The 27,969-nt window shown below is 42.7% G+C and overlaps 1 protein-coding gene across 1 annotated transcript; it reads left to right on the forward strand.

Moving 5' to 3' along the window:
* Positions 1–4,349: 4,349 nt before the first annotated feature.
* YWHAQ (tyrosine 3-monooxygenase/tryptophan 5-monooxygenase activation protein theta) lies at positions 4,350–26,814 on the forward strand. The gene is made up of 6 exons (XM_084202415.1): positions 4,350–4,504; positions 5,533–5,911; positions 20,697–20,820; positions 23,140–23,303; positions 23,648–23,743; positions 24,805–26,814. The coding sequence occupies exons 2-6, from the start codon at positions 5,618–5,620 to the stop codon at positions 24,862–24,864; spliced, it is 738 nt and encodes a 245-aa protein (XP_084058541.1). The 5' UTR covers positions 4,350–4,504; positions 5,533–5,617; the 3' UTR covers positions 24,865–26,814.
* The last annotated feature ends 1,155 nt before the right edge of the window (positions 26,815–27,969 follow it).

The raw sequence follows: 27,969 nt of genomic DNA on the forward strand, positions 1-27,969 counted from the left end.
TGCTGTAGAGATGGAAAGCATTTGATGGAGGGGGCTGGTTATGCTGAGAAAAAGCAAGCAAAGTCTCCTAGCAAATAACAGAGGCTCTAGAAAAGTGTGTTCTAACTCTGTTGTAAAGTTCCTATGTAACTCTGAGGAATTTGCATTATATATATTCCTCATTTTTCTCCCACACCCCAATTGAGTAACTTGTGGTGTGAGCTGCTAAGATGCTGAATGTGAGTAGGTGCATCTGAAGTCAGTGGGAGGTGGACTTTCTCTACATGCAAAGTAGCATAAAGCATTTACCACCCTGGAAATGAAGGTCTTTGATATGGTATTGTCATGGTTTGACCCTGGCACAATGCCAGTGCCCCCATGAAAATACTTTTTCCCTGGTGTCTGCTGTGAGATATGATCAGAAATAGAGCAAAGCAGGCTCCAGCTTAGAAATAAAAGGGTAAAAAAACTTTATTAACCTACAACTATATATAAAGAGAAACACACAGAACTCGGAATGAAAACCTTCCAAAAACGTTCATGCTCCCCCCACCAAATTTCCAGTACATCCACCCCTCAGATCATCAACTCTCAGTACATCACCACCCTTTAGATAATCAATTCTCAGTTCATCAAGGAGAGAGGAGTCCCTCTTGTACCATAGACTTCCCCAGGAAACACAGTTGAAACCTCTTGTGTTTCCATGTCACACGTGGAGCTGCCCGGAGATCATCTGCCGTCGTGACATCTTCCTTCCATGCCCAGTGCTCTCACCACTGTGCATGGACCAGAGCTGATTCTAGGGTTTTCCTTTTCAAGGATGCTTTGCCCAGTTCCAAAAAAAAGCACAGCCTCTCACCTTTGGGACACCTGTCCCCCCCAGATTCCCCCCCTGGGGCCGAGGGGTGTCGAGAACAGAGATCCTCTTCTTCCCTGAAGACGGAGGGCACCACCACCACCCTCCTCATGCGTCGTCTCTGTTCACGCACTCCTTCCACATCACATCACCACACTCTATTGGCTCCAAGCCATTACCTCCCCCCTAAATGCAGTCTCTGTGTCACAGGAAAAATGATTCTGTCCATGGCTATACAAGAAAAGTCCAGCCAAAGGCCACTCCATCACCTCCTCCCACCTAAGATTCTTCTCAACTTTTCTCGTGGCTCATTTCTGCTAATCTCATCTCTCTCTCTCTCTTCTCATTCAACTTCAGGAGGATCAGCATTTTGTAAGGTTTCCATCATCCAAGAAAAGGGTTAAAAGTCTCAGGCTCTGCCTGTCCAGAACTCCCATGCTGCCCCTGCGGGGCACCTTCTCACCGCACTCCTCCCTCTCCTTCTCGGCTGGCTGTGCTACCAAATCTCAAGGTGGCACAGGCACAGACACTGGCTCGCTCTCTCTCTCCTGGGGAGTGGGGGCTGCCCAAAGTCTCTCAGGGTTCCTCCACTCTTCCCTCCTGCAGGGGCCTTCTCCTCCCTTCTCTGTCCAGGCCCCCGGCCCACCTCACTGCATGGCCTCCCCTCCCCCGCCCAGCTCGGAGCCGGGCAGGGGAGATCCGAGCTTTTTCACAGACGGAACCCAAGAGAGCTTCCCCCTGGGATTCTCAGCTTTTAACCCCCCTCTGTTCTCAGAGGCGTATCCATATCCTCAGTGGCCACACCAGGTGCCAATATTCAAATCTGAGCACCTATTGGTTTGACCACAGCATCCCAAAAAACCCACTTCCTCTCAAACCAGGACAGGTATTTACCACTTGGGAAATTAAGGCTTAAATTTCTTCATATAGGTAACCAGAAGTGTTGATATTTTTAATTTCCTGCACACAAGACAAAATGATGGCAACCATTTCATAGTGGTGACAAGGGTAAAGTCCTTAATGGTCAGTAAGATTATAGCACTCCTGAAATGCTCTACAGGAAATTAGTTTTTTTCATTCAATGAAGGATAATGTTATGCAGTAAACTGTACGTTAAAGTACACGTGGACTAAGCATGTATAAGAATATGTAATAAGCAATAAAAGAAACACAGATTTGGAAAGCTCCTGGAGCTTACTTGCCTGTTATCACAGGCAACTACATCACATAAGCACTTTTATAAACTCATCAGGCTCTTCTTTCTAAGTGGATGGGCTTCCTGCCCTCAGCACAGGGAAACTGTCTCATGGCCTAATTGCATTGAAAATTCCAGACCTTCTAAGTTACGGTCTGAATTCATCACTGACCATTTTCCTCACATTTGTCTTGCATTTAAACAATAATTCTATATCCATGCCATTTACTCTTCCTTTGAGACGACATCAAATCTCCTCTTAACATTTATTTTTCTCATCTAAACACAAGAAATTCTTCAAGCCCATTCTCTGAAAAGCTCCCCAAAAGACAACATTCCTACTCAGCAACAGGATTCTTCTGGGGAAATAAGCTTATGGCTATGTGATTAAATCGATATTGCTGGGCAATCTTATGGCATGTTAGCCCACAAGATCCAAGCCTGAAAAGCAAGGAGCACAGAGGGGGTTTGAAGCCAGACACAAAGGCCACACAGCTGCTCTGCACACATACATCAGACTGTGCATCATGCATGGAGTTCAGTCTACATCCATCACACTCTGTGCACACAAACTGCTCTGCTCAGCACTTCCCAACTCTTAACTTGGGTCTGTATTTCTTAATGCAGCCTCTCAATAGGTGGGAGAGAAATGGGAACTAAATGTTATGACGGTAATTCTTAATATCTTCCCCATTTCTGAGGTGAATCAGCAAAGGAAGCAGCCTCAATTAAGTCAGCTGTCCTTTCTCAAATAAAACACACTCACCCATGCCTTATAGGTGGAATGGTTAGTTGATAGAGACATGGTGTTAATAAAAAAGGTTTTGTTACACAACTTGTTAGTTCTGGTCTTTACTTCATGTAAATGAAGATAATTAATAGAGACTAATGAAAATGAGAACATATCCTACAAGGAAGAATAAATGGGCATCCTAAAACTGTAGCAAGTTACCAAGCAGTAACTTCTGGGGAAGATCCCGAGCAGTTTTTGAGTTTCATTAAATTTGAAAAGTTTGCTATCTATTGTTCTATATTTTTTTTTTCCTAATAAAGCAATGTTTCCCAAACTCAAATGACAAAGAAAAGTGTTTTGTTCACAGTATAGCTCAAATTTCCACATACACAATCCCAGTCCTAGTCCAAACAGAGACCAAGAGCTTTATGAGTTGAGACAGAAACATCCTGAGACTGATTCAGAGAATTCATCATCCCATCTGGATGCTGAAGTTCCTCAGTATGACTATATTTGGTGATGCTGAAAACAAAGGTGAGAAATCTCATCACTTGATGCACAGACCTGGTACTGCACAGACATTGGAGAACCTGACCTCGCCTGAGCCCTGATTCACCAGATGGATTTGACCTGATTTTGTACGACAAGACCAGCAACACAAACCCACCGTGTCCTTACCACATCCTCTGAGGCTCAGGCAGCGTGAGTGCACACAAGTCATGCATCTACTCAGCCAACGTTTTGGAGCTACATAGGGCCATAGGTGCCTCACCTTTATCCAGCCACGGGTGGGTAACACGCTACTACGGTATGTCATAGCATGGTCTGACCTCTAGAGAATTAAGGTGAAATCAAGAGGGTGAAAACAAGCAAATATACTGATCTTTGCTTATGGGAAATGCTGCCTTCACCCGCGTGGGGCTCCGGGAACACGAAGCCCTGCAGTGCCTGCACCAGACCCCGCCGGCCCCCGGCACCTGGCGGCGGCAGCGCCCGGACTTCGTCCGGCCCGTTCCGGAAGGGCCGCCCGGCCGCTCCCAGCCCTGCCACGCCCGAGCCGCCGCAGGGCCGCCCGGGCAGGGCCGGGCTCGCCGCCCGCTCCTGCAGGAGCTCCCGCCTGCCGGCGCTGCGGGGAGCAGCGGCCCGAGGGCGCGGCCGCCCGCGGGCGGAACCACAGCCGCCGTGGTGCGGGCCCGGGCACCGCCTCGCCCCCCCGCTGCCGCCCCGCCGTCGGCACGGGCACCGCCTCGGCCGGGCCCTCCCACAGGGAGCCCCGGGCCCCCTCCCGCCGCCTCTCCCATCCCCGGCCCCCCTTCCCCGTCCCGGTCCCGGTCCCGGCCGCCGGGCGGGGGGGAGCGGCGAGGGCGGAGGGGGGGGGGGGGGGGTGGTAGCGGCGTCACCATGGCGACAGTGACGTCACCCCACCCTGGATCTCATTGGAGGAAACCCCGTGGCCCCAGCCGCAGCCCACGGGCCCAGCCGAGCTCGCGCCCTGCCCGCGCTCGCCCCCGCGGCGGCGCGCTCCTCTCCGATTGGCCGGCGGTGCGTGGGGGGGCGGGGCCTGGCGCCCAGGCCGGGCCGCTATTGGCCGCGTGGGCGCGGGCCGCGCAGCGGGTCGGTGCGCGCGCCAACGCCCTTCAGCGCTGGCTCGGCCGAGACGGGAGCGGCTCTTTCTCTCCGCCACAGCCCCGAGCGCGGCACCGACCGGGTGCGGCCCGGCCCCACAGCCCGGCGGACCCAGGTGAGCGCGGGGCCGCGGCCGGCGGCGGGATGGGCCCCGCTCCGCTGCCTCCTCCCGCCGCGTCCTCCATTTTGTGATCGCGGCGTGGAGAGCTCGGCGGCCCCGGGGAGCGGGAGGTGCATCCAGCGCCGCCATTTCGCACCCGCCGCCGCTTCCTCTTCCCGCCCCGTCGCCACGGGGACTCCGCCGGCCGCCCCCGCGCCCCCCGCCGTCCCAGGAGACGCGGCCGCTGAGCCCAAGACCGTACCCGGTGCCTTGTACCGGGAGCCGCCGCGCTCCCCGCCGGCAGCGCGGGGCTCCCGCCGCGCCGAGGTCCGGATCGGCGGCCGCCGGGGCAGACGGGAGGCCCGGGTCCGCCGCGCCCCGCCGCGGGGAGGAGAAGCCCCCGGGGCCCCCTCCCCGGCCTCGCAGCCCCGGCCTCGCTCGCCCCCAGGGAGGCGGGTCCTGTAGGGGTTTAACCCCTGCTGTGTTCTCCGGCGCCGAGCTCGTCTTGCTGCTTTTATTATGTATTTTTTCCCGCCAGTCCCGGCATTCATGCCCGCCTGCCTCCGGCGCCCGCCCGCAGGGCTGGTGGCCCACGGAGGCAGGGATTTGGGCGAGGGCCCTAGGCAGGGTGGTAAGCAGGATTCATTCCACGAGTCCCTGTTAGAGGGCATATTAATATGCTCACGTAGGGCACGAAGGAAAAGTGGGGTGATGACTTTTTTCTAATGGAAAACCAGCTATTTCCACTGTTTGGGCGGCTGGCTGCCGTCCCTTGGATAGCACTGACCGAGTGTGACTTCTCCGCCTGGGTTTCTAGGTCGTGGTTTCCCGGGGGGTGGACCCTTGGGACGAGTCCCCGTAGCCTTGCATGGAAGGAGGGCAGGATGTTGCAGTCCGTCTCTCCAGGAGGAGCACCTGGAGATGGGGAAGGGAAGGCGAGGGTCACAGTAATTCTCGTTTTTTGCTGGGTTGCAATGGGTGCTGGAGGATCGCGTTCGGTGGCGTTTATCCTGGCATCATGGTTGCTGTCTTCTTTCTGTCAGGTTTTGAGGTGCATTCTCGTGTTGATAGTGTGACATCTCCAGCTTCTTCTGCTACTGCACTGCTCTTGTCCCACTGCCAGCCACCATGGATAAGACCGAGTTGATCCAGAAAGCCAAGCTGGCTGAGCAAGCCGAGCGCTACGATGACATGGCCACCTGCATGAAGGCAGTAACGGAGCAAGGTGCCGAGCTGTCCAACGAGGAGCGCAACCTGCTCTCCGTGGCCTACAAGAACGTGGTGGGGGGGCGACGCTCGGCCTGGAGGGTCATCTCCAGCATCGAGCAGAAGACAGACACCAGTGACAAGAAGATGCAGCTTATCAAGGACTATCGGGAGAAGGTGGAGTCTGAGCTCAGGTCCATCTGCACCACGGTGCTGGTAAGTGGGGACTTTGTTTTTTCTTATATTTTGTTTAAGGTAAAAAAATGCAGTGTTTAAGTGTGCTGCTGTACTGGGGGAAGCACTGGGAACTTGGTTGGGGTATATCATGCAGTGTTGTGCTGGGGTAGGTGAGGTCAGTACCGTAACTTCTACAACCCTTACGTGGGTCACCGTGATGAAGAGGATCAACTGCACTATGCTCTTCACCCTGTATGTGTAGAGGTATTTGAGATACTCCGTTTTGAGTGTCTGTGAGGAACATTTTTGGGTGGAGTGATCCATATGCAGTGTTTTACCAGGTAGTTGCAGAGATACAGAGAATTTAGCCTCTGTGCTGTGGTTAGTAAACCTATTTGTAAGATAAGCTGAAAATGTGAAAACCTCTTTATTCAGATCAGCTAATAACTTGCTACAAATATTGTAACAATGTGTGCATTTTGTTTACTTCCTCATGAAGAAAAATACTCTAAAGGGATCTTCAAGAGACATTTTGAGGAATGTTTTAATATAAATTTGACTTTACAAACTTAGACATCTGTATTGAAGGGGGAAAATTGTGTTTGTTAGATGCAAGCTGACTTCTCAGGGTATCTTTGAGATGGGTGTGCAGTAATTATGGAGCAGTGTAAAGCTAAGGTGTAAAGACTGGAATGACACCCTAAGCATGCATCAAACCCAGAAATACATTTCTGTGGAAGCACCAGAATTCCAGATGATAGGAAAACTGTTGTGCACTGTAGTGGGATCTCAAGAGATGTGTGTCAGCAGTGTGGAGGCTGCTGGACCCAGTTCTACATGACCAGGGAATTGTATCTGTAAGAAACTGCATGTGCATAATGCAGTAGTAATTCTGTGGCAGATCATCTTCAGTGGTTGATTTGCTCCTCTTAGTTACCTTTTTTTTTTTTTGTCTAGTATTGCTAATGTGAGACCAGGAGTCTCACAAGTCTATAAGGAAATAGACAATTTTGAGGTAAATATATTCTAGATTTGTTTAGGAGATGTGAATTTAAAGGTGACTGTTTCAGAAGTAACTGATTTTTCTTCTTGATTAAGTGTTCTGGCTCACGTACAAGGGAATGCTTCTTTGGATTGTGCTGAAAATACCTGTATGCTTCCTTGTGTGCTGCCACCTAGGTTTGTTCTTTTTTTCTAAATCAGAGTGAGTTATCTTGAAAATAATTTTCAAATTTATTAACTTTACGGATAATTTAATTCCTTAGCACATTTAAGAACCCATGTCTTCCACAAGAGCAAAATTGTTTCTCCAGTCAGAGGGGTATTGAAATTGAGAAACTTTCACCTTTGTGAAAATGATGGGACTTCTGTAGGATTCCTGCTTCCTGTGACAAAAGTTTCACTAGAACCCTGTGTGATGAAGTGCCAGCATTTGTGTCACTCTTCTTTCTCTACTCAGTGCCCCACTTCAGAATTAACTTCTTGGGACTTCTTAATCTCTCTTTGTCCATTTACCAAATCTAGTCCTTTGGAGAGGATGATGCATAAAATCTTGTACTGGTTGTACCACTTTGACAAGGAACTTGTGTTTCCATAGGGAGAGGCAGTGACCCCTTTCACACAGTGTCTCTGCTGAAGTTATTCCACCCCATCTGATGGTGGCCAGCAGGTATTCTGCTAGCCATGCCAGCACAGGCCTCTAGTGTAGGGAAAGCAAGCTCTTCCTGTACTAGATGATTTTTTCAATGCACTCTAGTCATTCTCTATTCTCAGCAATGGCCTGTTGGCAACTCTCCCCTTCCGGCCTGCAAGGCTGCAGGAAGTAGTGAAGACCAAAACCTGCAGCTGAGCATGCTTTTCCTGTCCTGTCCTGACCTGCTGCAAAGATGTGCCTTCCTGTGGTTGGAGGAGATGTTGGCTATCTGCTGCCAGCCTTCCTTTTTTTTTTATTCTTCCTTTGAGGGCCATGTGCAGTTCTGTTCTCTTCTGATTCCCTCCCTTTCCTCCTCCATCTACCACTCCTATGATCCGTGAGTCAGCATGTGAGAGGTTGGAATTCAGGAGGAGCAGGCGTTACAAAGGATGGGTTTCCTAAAGCTGAGCCACCATGGTTTTGGCTCCTCCTTTGAATGATAATTTCTTCTGTACTAGTACTATGGTAACAGCTTGTGGCTTTTTCAGATCTCTTCAGCTGAATCTCAGAGATGCTTTTTTAATTCTAGGAAGGCAGCTAAACTGTAACAACTGCTGGCAAGTAGTATGGAAAGGTTGCTTGTCATCTGGAGTATTTGGATTTAGCAAGGGTGGGTGTGTTGGGTGGAGTGTGACTGCTGTTAGTCATACTACTAACAGTTTTTTCAAAAGGTTTTTTTTTAACTACTGGTGTGGCATATTTCTAAATCTTCATGTAGAAGTACTTGTGCTAGCATTAAAAATGCTGCTAATTTTTTTATTAATATGGCAGGAACATGGAATCTGTAATTACTTTTTTCCTGCAAAAAATGCCCCAAGCCAGTTAAGTAGGCATTGTTTCAGGTCATGGATTGATAAAGAACTTAAATTTATTTATCACCACTAGAATACAAACATTCAAAATTACGTTGAGATATCTGTATATAGATATATACATAAAAATATAGCTTTTACTGATTATTTTACTGTCATTCTTTAACTGCCCATCCTGTAAGTAGGCATGATCTGAGTGCTTTTTGGCTGTTAATTTTATGACTGGTCTTTCAGATGAGAGTAGCTCTTTAACGGAGAAATGGTATGGCTGTCAAACAACTGGTACAAATGTTTTATTTGAAAGGTATACTAGGAGGTTTTGCTGAACTCTCTGTATTGATTTACTAATTCTTTGATAATGTAGAGAGTTAATGTTGAATCATCCCTCATGACTCATAGTTAGAGCTGTTCTTGAAACTCTTCTCCTTGACTAAAGAAACAGGTTAGCAACTTAATTTTTTTCCGAGATAAAGTTGCACTATGTTGATTCACGTACTCTGAGCACAAAGTTCATGTTGCTTTTTCTTGACTTGAGTGATTTCAAGACAGGTACTAGATCATGTAGAAGGGGTGGATGCAGCAGCAACTTTCCTATAATTAGTGGAAAGATGTGGGAGACTTTGGAGATGGAACACACAGTATAAGGTCAGCTTAATTATATGCACACACCTCTGTTCAGTGACAATAGTTTTTTTAAAAAGTTAACTTTTGAATTGGAACCTTTCTGGGAAAGCAGATTAAACTGCAGGGGTTTCTGAGAGCCTTGGTCGTTTTTGCATGGCTATAACTTGTGTTGCATTCAGGCTCCTTTGTTCTTTAGAGAGCAGTAATGTGAAGGCAGGGAAGACAGCAGCCCTTGCCTGGAAGTACTCTCCACTTACAGCTTGAGGGTTTTTGTGCCTGTTTGAGTGTGTTCAGTGTCTGGGTCTTGATGTGTTGGAGCTCTTCATGGAGTAATAGAGATAAGATTTGGTAACTATTTGCCCAAGTTTAAATTTTGATGAATATGCAAAGTCAGTAGGATTTGAAAACAACTGTGTCTTGATTGTTATTTCTCCTGTCTCTAGCTGAAGTGTTAAAGTGTTTTTTAAATATTCTTAGAAAATTTTGTGTAGAAAAGTTACATACCTGAGGCTTTTAAGTTGTTTCTCAACATCAGTTTTCACAGTGTGCTCTGTAAACGTTTTTACATTGTGTTGTGTCAGGCCCATGTTGGCTTGTTTCTCTAGAAATGAGTGATGGCATTGTGAACTGAGAAATGAAGGAGCAGTCACATTACTTGTGCTGTTGGTTCTTTTTGCCACCCTGTGGCAGTGCCTGCAATAAAATAGTTTTGAGCTATAGGTGTGTATTGTCTGTATTTTTACTGTCTTAAGGCTGATGGGATGCTTTGATCTTCTGAGATTTTAATGTTAATTGTTGAAAGCATGTATTGGTGTGTTGCTCTTGCCAGCTCCCCTTTCCTTCCTTCCTTCCTCCCTCCCTCCTCCCCAAGGTTGCAATGTGGTTCCTACTGCTGCTTCACATACTTAAGAAACAATAAAAGCTAATGAAAATGAGTAAAAAAATCTGTCCACTTCTGATTATTATCCATTTTGTAGATCTAGTTCTAAAGTTAGTCACTTAAAATGAGTAGAACAAAAATCCCCATGCTAGAAGGTGGCGTTTAGAGCAGTTTTTTCAACAGCACAAGTTCAGAGGTCCATTGAAAGTGAAGTTGGCATTTTCCTGCAGTAGCAAATAGATTCTTCATATCAGCTAAAATATCTGATGTCTGATAATGAATAACTTTGACCATAGCCCTCTTTCTGCTCTACTGTTACTTTTGGTCCGCAGAAAAGTGAAATCTTTCTGGGTTTTTTTTTGTACGTGTAGAAATTTGTCATAATCAGTAGGTATCAGTTTCATGATGCTGTCTAAACAATTGCCAGAATTTTTTATCTTGTAATTTCTTTGTCTATGTGTTCCTATTATCAGACAAGAGAGAATTTGTACAGAAATGTATGTGGTATAGAGGTGAAACCCATAAATAAAATGGTATTACATACAGTCTTTTGATACAGGAAACTGTGTAGTGTTCAGTTTTATTTTGAAGGTCAGGCATGCTAATCACTTAATATTACATTTGGACTTGACTTAGTTGTCCTAGTTGTGGTTGGGACAGTGTTTCAAGTACTACTTTTAACCTTTTGTATGTTAAAGCAACTGCTATTCTTAAGTGACTGACTAAAAGGAAAGGCTACTTCATAAAAATTAGGTTGGGAATGTCACTTCTTGGTAAGTCCATAATTGTGAAGTGAATGTGAATTGAATGAATAGTTTAGAATAAATAATCTTTTTTTGTGAAAAGTAATTTGTGGAGAGAGAGATGATTTTTCCTTTGTGTTCTTAGCACAACTTCTAGCAACCATCAACACGTTTGTGGTAAGAGTTGTGGAACTTAATAGTTTAATTTTTTTTAGTGTAATATGCTTGAAACTTAAATCTGACCTTGACTTACTTGTAGTTTTACCTTCGTTTACCTTCTCTGTCATCTTTCAATAGAATCTGCTGCTGGAATCCTCATTCTTGTGCAAAGGAAACTTAATCATTTCTGAAAAGGGACTGATTCTTGCAGAAACAAAGCCTAGAGTGCACTGAAGTTCTTGAACAGAGAGTCCAGCTGAGAATAGTTATGGAATTCTGATGGTAGCTGCAGCCTCCATCCCATGCAGTTATTGCTTGCTGCCCCCTCCCCTTACAGCTGAATGCTGTCTAGAATTACTAAATTTCTTGGAGGACATTTATTGCTTTGGTGGCCTTGAGAAAGTAGGATGTGCTCACTAGGTTGAACTGGACAACAAAGCCAAAAATCCTGTTTTTCTGTAATGCAGTGAAGCTTTTAACAGATTTTGTAAATCACTGTTATGCTTACCTGCTAGACAGTTGTCTCACAGGCACTTTACTACCTTGGATACTAATGTGATGAGATGCCTTTCTGAAGAAAAACACAGAAGCCTGTATATGAGAGAGAGCTTGATGAGGAAAAACACACTTGAGTTGGAAGGTTATTACGCTTGATTTCCTCAACATGATGCAAATTGAGGTTGTTTAACCCAGTATTAAAGGAGTAGATTGTACAGTTTCTGTAGAGGCCCTGCAGCTTGGTATTCTGGTTTCAGTAGTGGGGGAATGCCTGATTTTCAGAGGAAGGTAGTGAGGAGAACAGCAGAGGAAGGGCTGGTAAAAGTGCATGGGTATACTTTGTAGGTTTGGTAGGTGAAGGTGCACTCTTCATTAATCAATGTTTTCATATTTAGCTTTATGCTCTTGGCCTTTGAGAATGAGGGGCCGGGTGCTTTCTTACTGCCAATAAACTTGAAGCCAATTTTGTTACAAAGGTAAGGTGAGTAATTATTTGTGAGCACCGCATTTGTGGTACTCAGTATAGCTCTACCAAGATTATTGCAGGGATGTATAAGTTCCTCCTCATCCTTTCTGCATCCCATGGAACCAACATGAGAACACTTCAGCTGCGCATACTGCTGATTTGTAAGCCTGTCATTTGCTAATCCATCCTGTATATCTGAATATATAACACTGCCCAGTTTGTGTGAGCTAGGCACTTAAGAGAGGCGGCAAAACAGTTTGAGTGCTGAGTTTCACATCTTGTAGTCTGTGCACCCACCAAAACATCAGGTGTCAAGATCTAAGAACTGGAAGTCCTGAATTAGCTATGATTTTGCTTGTACCTTTCTCTAAATTTGTTAAAGTAATCAAGGGTTTGATTTACCAGTTTCTAATATTGATAAGGACTTATTATTTGCTCTATTGCTCTTTATTCTCTCCTTTAATTTTTATGATCCATTCACTGAAGTATCCTGATATGAGTAGTGTTCAGCTCTGAAAACAGAAGAATTTGCATTTGCTTTAATAATAGCTTTTCTAAATACACTATATATACCCTTACCTGACTGACAGCCACATCATTCCTGGACAAAACTTCTTCAGGAAGTTGTTGTAGGTTGTCTCATTTGGGGAATAACAAATTACTGGCACGTTCCCAATCACAGTCCCAGTAGACTGAGTAAAATAATATATTTCTGGGTTTCCTTCAAAATAGAGTTGGATGATGCAAGAGGCTCTTCCAATCCACACTATGCAGTGGGAATAAAGTGCATCTGTTTTGTTACCATTTTGAGTTTCAGTGATCCCAAGCCTCTGATCAAGAGCTCCCAAAGAGAGATGAGAACTAAAGCAAGTCAAAATTAGTTCTTTGTGTAAGGGCAATGTACCTTAAGACCACATAACTCCCGTGTGCTGTTGTTCCTCTTGAGTGCTGTTAGTCTAGCTACACCTTGGCCAGTCATTTAATCTTACCTTTGGGCTCCTGTAGCTGCAGAGCATAGAAGTATTTTTAAATGAAAATTTCATTTTTAAATGAAAATTTTTTGTTTGATTCCGTTATATTATGCAATGTCACAAATGGATGTTGAAAGAAGCTTTTAGATGGCGGGATTCTGAAGGGAAGGATTTGGTGTCTAAAATGTGTGTTTGCTAAGAAGAGAAGAGCACTTGGAAGTATTTTGAGGAATTAGAAATATGTGAAACGCAGTCATGGAAGAATGTTAGAGTCAATTTGAGATAAATATGTCAGATACCAACCAATTTTTCCTGAAAGCTTTTGGCTGTGTTGTATAGCCATTATTTCATCAAAAAGTTAGAATTTTTGAAAAGAGGAATGCCTTCTTTTTTAATACTCACTTCTAGATTTGATGAGGGGAAACTGGAAAACTTCAGGGTCTTCCGACGAAACTTAAACAGTTCTCTGACTTTCACTGGATTGTTCATCTTGTCTGAAAAATCTATAGAAAGGAGAACTTGTATTTCCATATACTTCTAGTTTCTGGCTTACATAGTTCTCTGGGGACCACAGAACTTTTTAACTTGAGGAGAAGTATAAGCAGTGAGTGTAAATTCTAGATTAAATTAATCTCAGCCCCACGTGGGAATAGTGTGGGCAGACGTGCTGCAGCTCAGGCTTCCACTGCATTTGTTAAGTGAGATTCCAGATACTTCAGTCAGGGCCAATCCTAGGTATTGGCTGCCAGTTCTTAAAACTATATAGACAAAGACATGGAACCAAATGGAAAAGATGAATTAGGTCACCCTCTCTGTTTTCATGTCAGGTACATTTGTCTCTGCTTTCAGTAGTGCTTTGTCAGGTCATCTTAAGGCCATGCCATTACTGGAAAGATGCACACATATTTTCCTCAATACATAAACTGAAACACTGTTAGTCTGGAGAGGTATGAAAATCACTTAATGTTCTCCCAAAAGGAGTTGATGCATAGAGCTTGAATCCTGAAGGATGAGGAACTAAGTTCTGCTGAATTACACTGTGGAAAGTAAAGTGATCTTACTGTTGCAGCACGGGACTCTCCCTTTCCTGTCAAGAAAACAACTGCTGAATGTTAAAAAACACCTAGGTTTCAGTGAGTCATACTGTGCACTTTGGAATGACTGATTTTGCTTAAAATAGTCAAGAAGTCTTAAATACTACTCTGCTAGACGATTAAAACAGGCAGTTATTTGTGAGTAGAAGCCTTATTGAAAGATCTGAGCCCACACCAATCATCTGTGCTGTCAGAGACTTTGGAATATTTGATGTGTTTAAATTCACATTTAAGTTATATTAGGTGATTATGTTGGTCTGAACTGCCTCACCCACTTTAGTTTTGCTTTTTGAGTACAGGTGGGGTGGAAACCATTTCTGTCTATCCTGCTTCCATCAAAAATACTTGAGGCTGAATAATTTTTCCAAATATTTTGCATACTGCAGGCCTGGCTGAATTTATGTAGCCTCGTACACTCACGGTGTTCCTGTGAGATGCAGGCTGCTCATCTAGATGGGACTCTGATGTTGAATCCATGTTTCAGGGTGGTGAGTTAACTTGCTAGAAGTAGTGTTGACATGCACTGTGTGCCTTGTGCATTATTTTTAAGAACCTTGTCTCAAAATAGGTTTATTTTGAAACAGTTTCTTCACTTGCATGTGACTTTTTGGTTCTGTGGGGTTTGGCCAATTAGTGTATGGTACAACATTAAGTAATCAGTTACTTGCTGTTACCCAGGTAACATCTGTACTCCTGTGCTCCTTGGTAAACAAAACAACCCAAAAGCGCTTAGAGCTCAGAATAGACAACATTGTGTCAGTTCAGAAAAGGAAGAAACATCTAGGAAACAGCAATGAAACTCAGTCTAGTTCCTGTAAAACCTGTGAAAAATTGGCACTCTGTGGAATGACAGCAACTTCTTTGCTGGCAGGTCTGAGAACCCTTGGACAGCTAAGAGCTGCTGAGCAGAAGTTCAACTTGGTTTCTTTTTTCTTTTTCTTCTTTCTTTTTTTCCATATAATTGAATTTTTTCATTATGCAGTGAGGAGGAATATAATTTTTTTTATTTTATAAGTATTGATATTTATTAGTTTGTTCTTCTGTAAAAAAATTACTACTATAGGATTTTGGGTTTTTTCTAGATGCTTTTTGTCTTATATGAGTTCAAGCCAGGTGTGAAGGATATTGTTTTAAATTACTAAAACCTGCAAATGCCAATTACTTCACACAAACTGTTAGGATATCCACTTCTAAAAATAGCTTTTAAAATTACATTCCCAGAAGATGGAGATGGTGCTGAAATAAGGTATTTCAAACATCTTGAAGTAAGATATATGGGCTTAAGGCTCAAGGGTATTGCTGAAACAGTCTGACTTGAAAAATAAAACATTATCCAACACAGACTTCATTCAGAAAGTTCTGTGCCAGCCGCTTAGAGCATCAACACACTCCTTACTAAATACCATGTAGCAGCTTAACTTATGGGACAAGCTTTTGGAGAGCATTGCTGTTTCTGATGGTTGCTTTTACATTGACTTTTTTCCTTTTAGTGGAACAAAATGAATGATGAACTGTACTCAGTGAGAAATGCAAATGACAATGTAGATCTGTCTTTTAATAGCATAACATTAAATAACTTGGTGCTGGTGTTGTGACCCAGACATGTCAGAGGTGTTGACCTCTGAGTGATGGCGACATTGTAAATGTTTTGGGTTACTTGAGTTTACCACATTGAGAACGTCTGTCCATACCTAGGCATATGCTGTCTTTAATATCCTTTGAAAATTGGCCTCCATCTAGTTGTGATGAGTAGATAATCTCTGGAGCTGACCTGGTTCACACTTATCCTGTGGTATTGTAAGTGTGAAGAATATGTCCACTAGCTAGTGGTATTGGAATATATGAGGAGACTTACACTCATGTACTTGCTACTCTTACTGAAGTCCAAGTCTAAATGACACAACTGCTGAAGGAAGCTAAAAGGTCAGTTGGATATTCAAGATGGGTTTTTTTCCAAATTCATCCTTGCTGTTGAGATTTTTTTATAGCTGGATATGTGGGAAGAGAGAACAGTGCAAACCAGATAGCAGTGGTATTTTTCTGCCACTTGAACCTACCCTGTAGTTAAACTGTATAGAAAGTATTTAGTGTACATTATGGTTGAACTTAATGTCTCAATCAGTCTTGCCTTTTAAAATAGGCTTGGGTGGGGAGAGAGTGGTGGGACTTTCTGTTATGATGTCAGCTTTTTCAAGGAGGCTTTGCCCTGAAAAGAGAAAACAGAAAGGGTACGTGGAGTGGGACTGGAACAGGGATTGCAGGGGAGGTGTGCCGCTGTATCGTAAGGAGAGGTTGGCTGGATGCACACACCACAAATAATTAAGGAGCTCTGTCTTCGGGGAGCTGCTTTGTCTGTGTCAGACGTACCTTCAAGTAAAGGTATGCCTGACATTCCTTCAGGGCTTGCTTTTCATAAAGCTGAAAAAATGGGGAAGTGATGAGAGCAGATAGACTGACTTAGTATTTCTAGCTCAGGTTAATTGCAGTGGTCAGTGAGTACCACGTGTTCAACCCTTGAGCCTGCTAAAACAGACGGGAAAGGGGACTGAGAGGATACTTACCTAGTTGGGAAAGAACAAAAGTAGAATGGAGAAGGATCCAAAAAGGCAATTGAAATGTAAGTTCATTTGCATGTAGAGGAATATGTTTGCCGATGGAGAGAGAAAGAAATAAAATTCAGCTTTTAGGGGACGAAGTATCTAGCTGCCAGGCTCCCAGCCTGCTCCCCATGGCTTCTTCAGGCAGCTGCAGACCTGTTGCAGGGAGTGTTAGCCCTTTGTTGCTGACATCTCTATAATAGAGAAATAAGCCTTCCTTTCATGGGAGGGGAAAAGAATATCGTATATGAGACTATGATCCTGTTAGGATGACAAGAGTGTTAGCACACTGTGAAGGTAGAAACAAACTGAGATGGATGAGCAGCACTTAGGAGAAGTGGAGTGGGAATCTTGTCACACTCTAGGAGGACCAGCATGCCACTTGAGTGTAATATGGCAGTGTGGGGGAGGCAGCAGCAACCAGCCACAGACTGTCACACTGCAAACCTATTGTAATGCAACTGCAGTGGGACACAAAGGGTCTGGTCTGAGGATAGAGCTTTGATTCCTGCATCTTCATACTGCTCCTGGTTCTGAGAGGCACCCCCCATCAGGGCAGATCAGCAGCTCGGGCATTGTGTGGCTTTTATGCAGCTTCTGAGGCATGTTTCATGTTGCAGAGCACACAATTGCTGGTTTTCCAAGGCTTGGTTTAGAAGGTGATGGGAAGAGCTGCAATTCTTAAGTGATGGTGGCATCTGTATTTTAATACCTAAAAGGGATGGGCACATTCACTGTATGTGAGCATGGATGGCAGTCTACTCTATTGCCTTACTTCATCCCAGAATCATGCCTCCTGCAGTGCTTGTCTCTGCCTAGGTAAAATCACAAAAACTTTGATGTTCTCTGTGGTCTGCTTCATTGCTTTGCCTGCCTGTAGTCATTTTACTTAATATCAGCTGATGTTTAAAATAAGGTTTCCTGGCTCATTTCTCTCTGCTGGAAAGGTAAAAATGTCCAGGTAAGGAAAGATGAGAGAAGAGATGCAGGAAATCGTGAGTTTGCCTGGCTGTTACTGATTCACAGCAGTGTAAAGCAAATAATTTGGCTTATTGTGCTGTCTGCTCTCACTACCCCACCAACATTTTCTCTGAGAGGGAGAGTAAGATGCCTTCCAAGGAATTATGATAATCCTGAGATGAATGGCTCATGAAGTACACCAAATAAAACATCTGGCCTGATAAATAATCAGCTTCACTCAAAGTCTATTTGGATTTTGTTCTAACTTACGTGATTCATAAATGAGATTTTGTTCCATTTAAGGCTATTAAAAAACCAAAATTGAATATGTAAAGTCCAGAATGAGAATGTTCCACCCTAGCTGAAGGAAAAGGCACAACTCTCTTCCTTGTGTTATGTAAGGATTGAGAAGCCTTCAAATGAACCGGGAGTGAGAGCTGATGGGCTACTGAGCTTCTCCACCTGAGAAGTGCCTAGGAAATAACCCACTGTTTGCTGTCTGAAAAACTGCAGCTCATTCTCTGTATCACAATTTTCTCTTAAGTTTCTTGGAAGTTTGGACAGAGCCACTGGTTTTCAGATGCGTGTAACAAAGGCAGCATTTTAGGGATGCACTGACACACAGGCCGCAGTGCTGCTTGCTTGTGGAGGGCTGGCGCAGCAAAATCCTTTCATATTGCCAGAAGAAGTGTGTGGCCTACCCCATCTGGGGGGGAGGAGGAAAAAGTGGGCACTGATGCCTTAAGGAATGTAGCTTTCAGATTTGGTTTAAATTTGCCATGCTAAAGCTTTCCTGTAAACATTCTTTACTGTGCACTAAGTATTTTTCAGCTATAACCAAGCCAGATCAGCTCTAGAGCTGCCTCCAAACACAGAATTTTGTAATAAAATGGGTAATACTTTTTGTGTGCTAAGTATACAGTAAATTTCTGTGTTTTGGAAAGTATAAAAGAAAAATGCCTGATTGTTCCCTTGTTGATATAATTGTAACATCTTGAAAGTTGTATTTCAGTATTTGAAAGATGAATCAAAGATACAGTTTTGCAAAATACAGGGTTTACAATGCTATATAGTATCTTCACTGCTTGTCTGGTCAGTGCTCCTTAGACTGTGGCACAGTTAATCTGAGCACATGGATAGGTCACATCTCTTCTACTTAATGCAGCCCCAGCTATAGGATGGCTTTTGGAGGCTGGTGGTTACTCTTCAAACATCATGGATTTAAGGAACCTTTTTAAACCACAGGTGTATTATGTGTCACATTTCATCATTCTGGGCAGTTTCTTGGAAAATCATACTCAAATGTTAGACTTGACATTACCACGTTGTTGTCTCTGAGACTGAAACTGGTTTGTGCGGTGTTGCACTTTTATGGCTGACGTGGACATTGTCATAAGAGGAAAGCAGCAAGAAAACATTCAGCCAAAATGTGAAGTTTTTTTCTTTGCAGCAATCTGTAGAGTGGGAATAACTCATTCTAATATGGAATGATTCATGCACAATAACAGTATTAATACAGTGTTGTATTACCCATCTGCCTACTACCTTTTAACTCTTGGTTTGAAACAGACCTACAGTTTTGCTGCTTTTTCCATAATGCCAGTGAGCTCTACTGTTCTATATGTTTGCTCAAGCCCCTGCATACTTGGCTGTGTTAAACTGTTACACAGATTCCTCACTTATGCCTTTGCCAAATAGCCAGTGTCTAGGCTTTGGCAGTGGTTTTACAGCCTTACAGAAACTCCTAAAAATGTGTGTCTTAGATTTGGTAGGTGCAAGGGTGTGTCAGGCTTGGTATCATCTTACCGTCTGCTGCTTTCTCTAGGGTGGTATCAAGGGCAGGTATGACTCGCTTCTTGCCTTGCTGCCTTGGTGGGGATCTCTGAGGGAGCTTGTCTGGGCACTGCAGTGTTGCATCCATGGGACACATACAGTTTGGATGCAAAAATGCTTTTTTAACCCAATTGGAAGTGCCCTACTACAAGTGTCAGTTTAAAAATAGTTGCCAGAACCTCAAATGGACTTGCATTGAGTAAACACTTTGAACTGAGCTACTCTGCTTCTATTGATCATTAAAGGAAGTAATAATGATATGGTGGTGTGCATAGGGAGTAAGTTTGTGTCTAAAATTAGCTTGTTTTGATTATAGTGCTCTAGTAGTCAATTCAAGTGCTAAGGATTTTTGTGCAGAAAGCTAACAGTTCCTTGAATATTTCCTTTGTAGCTGCTTTGTGTATTTGGATACATGTTCCTGTAACAAAAATCTTAACTAGCCAGCTGCAAGCTTTGTGGAGACTTTATGCTCCTTTTTTGACCTGTTTACTTTCCAAATAAGTAAATGCAGATCTTTATCACTGGCATTCCTACTGTGAAGTTTCTCGAAGTATTGCAGAGTTTCCTTGAGTGTTTCTGAACTCATTTGCATCTTTTGTCAACTCTGGAGAACATGGGTGGTTGTAGTAATGAGTTTGGTAAAATCTCTGGAGTTCAGGGGCAAGGTCAGCCAGAAGCTGCTCTGCTGCTTGTCAGATCTCTGAACTACCCTGTTGTCTGGGGGAAAGTCCTGTACCTCTTCTCTCCTTTCTTCACTCCTGTCTTAGGATGACTTGCAGCCTTGGAGAGAGACTTACCTTCTCTTGCTGGAGGCTTGCAAGCCTTTCCTTGTCCTTCTGGTATCAGGTAGGGGGGCTGTGAACAAGGGGAGTGATGTTTGCAGCAGCTCAGGGTGTGCTGGAGAGTGCTGTATAGCTCTTTCCATTCTGGGATGGACCAGCAAGGCAGATATGAAGGATGCCTCCCTGCTGTGTTGGAGCCAGGTGTTCCTTTAGAGCCTTGTGAAGAGCTGGTGCAGTTTGGTGAGGTTGGCTGCCAACTGAATGGGTTTGAATCCTTGACTCCCTGTGGTAGGCGGGCTGGAGATTCCTTATCACAAGTCTAATAAACAGAATTGATGAAAAAAAAGTAGCTTTGAACTTTCTGTGTTGTGTTTTGCTTTTCCTGTAAAAGCTTACTCATTTGCAATGTTTTTGAAATGAGAAGTGTATATCCTGAAACTAAACTTGGTCCTGAAACTGTACATCAGTAAACCTTTCCTTGTTACTTGCAGTCTGATTGACCAGTTGGCTGTTCATCTTAATGGTTGTGCCTATACTCAGTTTGTTGGAATAAGCGTGCCGTCATCTAAAATGCCTTAGAAGTCTGTTTAGCCTTGTAGAAAACATTTGAATCCATCCAAACTGGATGAACTCAAATCTGAGAGAGAAGTAGATTGAACTTAGTTGCAGTCGTGTTTGCAATGTGTCAATGTGTGTTTTGTTGTTGTTTCAGGAGCTCTTGGACAAATATTTAATAGCTAATGCAACTAATCCAGAGAGCAAGGTATTCTACCTGAAGATGAAGGGAGACTACTTCCGATACCTTGCTGAGGTTGCCTGTGGTGATGACAGGAAACGTAAGTACCTTGGGTCTTTCCCAGCTCTGGTCTGCAGGTGAGGGGCCAGGAAATGAAATACACAGATTCCAAATTCACACGAGTTAGCTGTTTTTCAGTCAGAAATCTCCAGTTTTCATACAGACAGAACAAAATCTGACTAGACCTTAAGTATGCCAGGGAATTTTAACTGGTGTTCCTGTCATCTACCCTAAATTCCTGAAGAGTTGTTCCACAATGCTTATTCAAATCTTCTGGAGAACAATGTAGGTGAAGGCATGGTAATATATTTAATGTTGCTTGTTTGTAGTTCTTTGCTAAAATAAAGTTGGTTGGGGCGAGTAAACAAATCTCGATAACATTTTGTACTCCATGGTAGAGTCCTGTTGGTCTTCAAATTTTAACCATTTCACTGTGAGGCAGACTTCATTGCAGTCACCTGTGTTTATAAAGAAGCCACAAAATTACTAGGTTGATAGTCTAGCAAAAAAGCATGAGCTGTACGCTAAAATGATTGATTTTAATGGGAATTTTAGTTTGCCTGTTTGGATTCAGCAGGAAAGGCCTGGAAACTGCCACTTGGTACTGGGCATCTTGAGACTGTAGACCTTTCCTAGGAGTTAGAACAGGTGCATGGTTAGTTGTAAGTATCTCAGGAACCTCTTCTGGGGAAGATTTTAACTCTGTATTGAACAGATGTATTGAATTAATTGTTAAAACTGTCTTGCAAAGTGTCCAGATAGTGTTGTGATGTTAAAAACTCCTGCTATGGCATAAGCTAGTGGTCTGTTTCTACATAACAAACTAAAATTAGTTGTGCAGTAATGCTGTGACACAAAGGAGAGGGACTGCTGGAACCCGTGGATGCTGCGGTGTCGGTCCCCTGGGGTTGGGCATGGCAGGACCTGGCCCTGTTGGCTGCCTGAACCCGATGGCAGTGCACGGTGGGAGGATGGGGCTGGTTGTCTCCTCAGTAAAGGCTTCGTTAGTCTGCCTCTGTTGTAGGGGCATTCAGGTTGAAAAATTAAGACATACAGAATGGAGTAAAAGGCTTTGCATTAATGTGTTGCATTCAGAAATTCTTAACCCTTAATTTGATTCAAGTAGCAGCAGCAAGCCTGTGGGTAGCACAGGAAACTTGCCTTTGGCTTTCACAAAGATTATGATTTATACTTTGTCTCAAGCAACAGCTACAAATCTGGGCTTGTCCAAGCATAGAAATACCAGCTCTTGTTTGCTGAAATGACTGCAGTTAAATCCACACATGCTGATAGGGGATACAAAGCAGGAGGGATAGGTTGATAGAGCCTTGTTAGCAGATCCTGCTGAGGTTTAGCTCTGAAGTTAGAGTTCATGTGTATCACCATGTGAACTTTTCTGCTTAACTTCTCGCAAACTTCAAGATTTTAAACTTTTCTGGTGTTCTCCCTCAAAACACCTAGCTTTTTGCCTTCTTTCACCTGTTCTCAACAAATGGATAGTCCTTTAGCACTCGTTACTATGTAAATACTGGAAAATCCAAATCTGTCTTGACTCTTTTCAGTACTTATTATATTTTACTTACCAAGTTCTTTTACCAGCATTTGCTGGAGAAGTCCCAATACTAGCTAGCTCTCTCACAGAGTATTTTGAGCTCTGACAATGACCTTTCTTTTCCTGCAGTCTCCTTCATTCTGCAGCATGGTTCGGGCAGCTGTTGGCCCTTTGGTTGTCTATCAGAAGTGAATCTGGAATAGATTATGGGTAGCACTCCTGAAGTACTCTCTGACCTGGTAACCTCTTTTCTGTGTGGTGTTTATCCCAGTTATTTTGGGCACAACACTGGGGCTTTTTATCTTGACCTGTCTACACACAGATTTTGGAGGCAAACCTTCAGTTTTTCAGGAACACACTGTACATGCCTTCCAAGCTTCCTCGAGGAATTGGGCCTTCTTTACTCTGCACACATAACTCACATGAACATGTCCATCCTGAGAAAGGAATGAACTGAGTTCTGTAGAAAAAGTAATGCACAAATGCTTCCCGCCCTCCCAACCCCCAAAGGACCAAAGGCCACTGAAGACTGAAGTAGTCTTGGATGCTTGTGTTTACCAAGTTCTGTGTGTTTATCTCTCTTGAATACCTTTGCTCTGTAGTTGCTTAGTTTGCTCCTTTGCTTTGTCAGTGTTGCAGCTGTGCTTAAGATGGGTGTACAGTGATTACTTTGATTAAATTAAGTGCACTGTTTTCCTAAGAACAGGTTTACATACAGCAGAGTTTCCTACTAATTGAGTGATCTAGGTAGGAATATCTTTTAAAAAAATTAAATGAACCCAAAACCACTTTATCATTCTTTTACAGAAACAATAGAAAACTCACAGGGAGCTTATCAGGAGGCATTTGATATCAGCAAGAAGGAGATGCAGCCAACGCATCCAATTCGCTTGGGTCTAGCTCTTAACTTCTCTGTATTTTATTATGAGATTCTCAACAATCCTGAGCTTGCCTGCACACTGGCAAAGACAGTAAGTAACTTTTTTTTTTCCAGTATGCCTGCAGGGAAAGGAGAAGGGAGTTTATGCTTAAAACTGTATGAATTATTGCTTCCTAGAGTTTGTGAATGAAATGATCATATTTAAAGTTTCTGGTTTCCTAGCTCCTATTGTTAGTGGGATTGAAGGAGTACAAGTAGGCTGTATTTACAATGTGACTTAAATTTTCAGCAGCATGGGAAGCTTATATTATGTTTTAATTATGGTTTTGTTTCAAGTAGAGCAGGTCATTAACTTCTGATGTTGCTTTTTTTTTTTTAAGCTGCCTTTTCTGATAGGTTTAGCTAGAAAGGCTAAAGATGTTTTAATTATTCCAGGCATTTGATGAGGCAATTGCAGAACTTGATACACTGAATGAAGACTCATACAAAGACAGTACTCTCATCATGCAGTTGCTTAGAGACAACCTAACAGTAAGTTGCTTTTTTATGTATTATCTGTTTTTTTTCTCCAGGTGATTGCTTAGACTGAATTTGTGATGGGAAAAAACCCTTTATTTTCCACTCACACAAAGCACAGCACTGACTTGGGCTGTTTGCCTATGATACCTTTTCATAACCTAGTTTGAATGTTGTGTAAGTTGATGTCCAACTTCATGCTGGATAATCTGGAATAGCAGCCTGGGTGTAGCTCACATCCTTCCTGGTGTGATGGCCTTTATGGTAGAGGGGAGAAGGGGCATTCAGCCCAACCTAATATATAGATAGGACAAGGAATTAAAAAGGGTTATCTGTGATCTATCAGGGAATTTTACTCAAACTTTTTTGATGACTACTTCAATACAAAGTTTTTCCTGGTATACATCCAATGTAGCTTGCTTTACTTGTTGCCCTGATTTTCATTCAAAAGCTCTGAAGTTTCGGTGTACTAAGAATAAAATCAGTTTGTTTGAGTATGTTATTATAATGATAAACCATTTAAGAAAGGTGCTTTATGGAACAACTAAATTGTATTAAGATATGCAGCTATGGCAGTTTTTCAGGGAATATCCTCTCTGAATAATTACTGTGTTTAAAATGACAACAATTATTATTTTGCAGTAGTCCTTCAGTAGAAGTGTTGTTGTTAGTAGAGTGAAGTGCTTAGCTTCGATACCCAGAGTGGCAATCTACACTTGCAGGATTCAGACTGCTGTGTTTGAAATGGAAGCTGCCCTTGGAGCTGCTGTTGGGGTCTGTTGAATGGCCTGGGATCGATGGCACAGCTCACTGTTAAGCACAAGAGCTGGAGCCTTGGAGAACATGTCTGCTCTGCCTGAGGGGAAAAGCTCATTGTGCCCTGTGCATGGGGAGCTCTGTCCATTACCTCCCCCCAGCAAGTGCTGTGAGCCAGGGCTGGGCAGTGCCAGTGCACTGGTACTTTGTGGGCTTCCTTAAGTCTAGTTCATTATCATTTCCTTACACTTAGTAGTTGTCTCCTTTTGGAACTCAAGCTGCACTTCTGAAAGCTGACGCTGTTCTTCTTTTCTTTCTAGTTATGGACATCAGACAGTGCAGGAGAAGAATGTGATGCTGCAGAAGGTGCAGAAAATTAAACTGCGCGTGGGGCGTCATTCTCCCTTTCCTTCTCAAAAAACCTTTTTACACGTCTCCATTCCTTATAGCTCCACTTGGATTTCCTATAGCAAAGAAAACCCATCCATGTGTATGGAAATCAATTTATAGTCTTTTCACACTGCAGCTTTGGGAAAACTCCATTCCTTGATTTGTGTTTGTCCTGGCCTTCCTGGTGTGCGGTTACTGCTGTAGAAAAGTATTAATAGCTTCATTTCATATAAACATAAGTAACTTCCAAACACTTATGTAGCGGACTAAAGTGTACCTGGTATTTAAAAACAAATCTGAACCAGTTCCTGCCAGTTGACTGTGTTTTGTATTACAGTAAGATATGAAAATGTAGTTAATTGCAACTAAAGAGTGTTCCACATAGCATTTAATTCTCCACATTCCCTTCTTATTCTGCAGGGTTTCCTTTCCATAATTGACTTTCACATGCTACTGTGTATTCGTTTCAGTAGTAATATGGAAGTTCTGGGCCAGATCAAGTTGAGCATTTAAAGTTTGGAAAACCACAAATTGAGTTGCTTCCCGTATCATGTAATACAGAAGCTTGTGTGTTCAAAAACAGGGGCTTCTCTTAATCTTCAGTTGCTGCTGTTTAAGTTGATATCCCTTCCCAATAAAAGTTCACTTACACTCCTGCCTTTGTAGTTCTGGTATTCACTTTACTATGTATTAGAAGCAGCATGTTACTGCTGGAGTACAGGCAGTGCTTTTTGGCAGACTAAAGTGCATGTCATTTCTTAATACACTGGAATGGGAAAACCAATTGAAGTTCACATGTCCAAGTATAAAATTTAGTACTTTTCCATGCAGGTTTGTGCACATGTGAGAAGGTGTCAAGTTTGTCCAGTGATTGTTAGAGAGTTTGGACCACTATTGTGTGTTGCTAATCATTGATTGTAGTCCCAAAAAAGCCTTGTGAAAATGTTATGCCCTCTGTAACAGCAAAGTAACATTAAATAAAATTACATTTTATAAACCACCTACTGTTGACTTGTAACAATTCCATATAATAATTTAAGGGCTGAACTAAAAAGTAAGTATCTTGTGCTGGAAATGTCTTTCTCAAATTTATTGAATACTTCTTAAAAGTCTGCTTTTAAGTGAACTTGTTTTAAAAAAAATACCCCAGATAACTTTTCATAGTTAATTTGACATGTGGACTTGTTAATAACTAAATCTACTAGAGGAAATGTATTCACCTTAGTAATGAACTAAGAAAAGATACCAAATTTCTCGATACTCTTTCATGGCTTGCAAATATTCTCATCTAAAAGATGCATTTTTTTTTGTAATCTATTGGAGTTCTCTGCTGTGTTCTCTTATTGTGTTTTTCCTGATGGATCTCATTACAGTGTTCCAGCTACATTTTTAGTAATGCAGAGGACTTTGTCGTGCTCTAGAATGTTAGTTTGTGTGCTGCTACATCATGATCTGCTTTCTCTTGTTCTTAGACTACATTTAGTGTTACTGGTTTTCCTCATTTTTGGAGCTTTTTGTAACAATGTGTTGCTTTGCTTTTTTCTTTTCCCCCTGGATCCCTTAAGAATTTTTTTCCTAAATCTCTACCTCTTACTTTCCCATGTTGGTGGGTTTTTGAAAATATTTAACTCTTTTTAGTGTTGTGGCTGGACAAGAAATCACATTGCAAAAAAGGATATACATTACTAGTCCTTGAAAGCTTCTGGTGGTATATCTTCCACCTTCCATGTTTTTAATTCATTGAGTGTGCACAATGAGTGTTTCTACAATAAAACTGTTCATATTCTGTGCTTCAATTGACATGAATTACTCTAAAAAAATTTGTATAAATTCCATTTTCTTCATGCAGTCACTTTGAATTGCTGTCAAAGTATTGTGTGGCAGGACTCTACATAGTAAACTCATATGCTTCTTAATTGGTGTTTTGGTTTCGTAATTTCCCCTCCCCCACACATTTCTTACTGATCTTGTATTTGTTTCATAAAGGTTTTAGCTCCTAAGTGCTACCATTCTCTAGTAAGGCTGTTTGGGTACTACGTGTAGCAGTCAGCCATATCTGCTCATTTTTTGCTTTCTTTGCTCAAGGTTTGCTTTCTTTGCTGTCTTCTGGCTGCTGTCTTAGCTTGCACTGCATTGTCAGCTAACACTGTTCTCTTGTTTCCTTTCTTTTGCACTTTGTTGAGAGACTTGTCAGTTTTCCTTATAGGAACAGCAGCTGGGCCTTGTATCTAGATTATAGTTTATTAAATGTGCTTTCTGATTATTATCAGGCTGGGCATATGCTAGACTGTCTCTTGTTGATTGCATCTGTACTATACATGAAAAAGAGTCTTGAAACTGCAGCATTGGCTTTTAAATTTTAATAATAATGAATACAGCAGCATCTCTCCTCATTGTTACTTCCAAAATTTGGCCAAGTATTTGCAAAATGGGACAATACTACAAATAAAAGGGATGGATTGTAATTCCCTAAATGACTTTGCTGAGTCTTTCCCTCCCAGGTAAACCTGGGCAATAAATCTTATGTAGGTAAAGGGCAGACTTTGTAATTTATTCCAGACGTTGTTGGAAGCATACAGACTTGAGATTTCCATTGTACAGTTGAAATCCCAGACTTTTGTCCCAAGAACTAAGTGCCCTGTTTTGTGTGAGTGTGGCTAGATGACACTGCTGCTGAAAGCTCCAGCAATTACAGCTTGGCCAGCTTTCAGCTGTATAAAATGCCAGAGTGGGAAGGGTGAAATGTTAGTACCAGCTTTGGGTTACTGCCATGATATTTTCCGCTACGCTGCAAAGACTCCAGCTTCCTAGAGGAATGCTTTGTTGTTTTCTGCCACATGGTTATGAGGACACTTGATAGATAATAAAGTGTAGCCTGAAACTATGTCATCGAGTATTTTACAACTTGTATTTCTGTACATGCAAACCAGTTTAAACGCAGTTTGTCTGTAGTGTAGGAGCTGTGTGTTGATAGAATGTAAGAATTTCTGAACAGAGATTCTGTAAATGCCAGTAAAGTGGCTCGTAAGCTTTTTTATTGCAAATTATATTCTTGTTGTCCAACCTCTTTGCTTAGAGAAATCCTCATTCCTGTT

The sequence above is a fragment of the Fringilla coelebs genome, assembly GCF_963513975.1.
Source record: "Fringilla coelebs genome assembly, chromosome: 3".
Classification (NCBI taxonomy): Eukaryota; Metazoa; Chordata; class Aves; order Passeriformes; family Fringillidae; genus Fringilla; species Fringilla coelebs.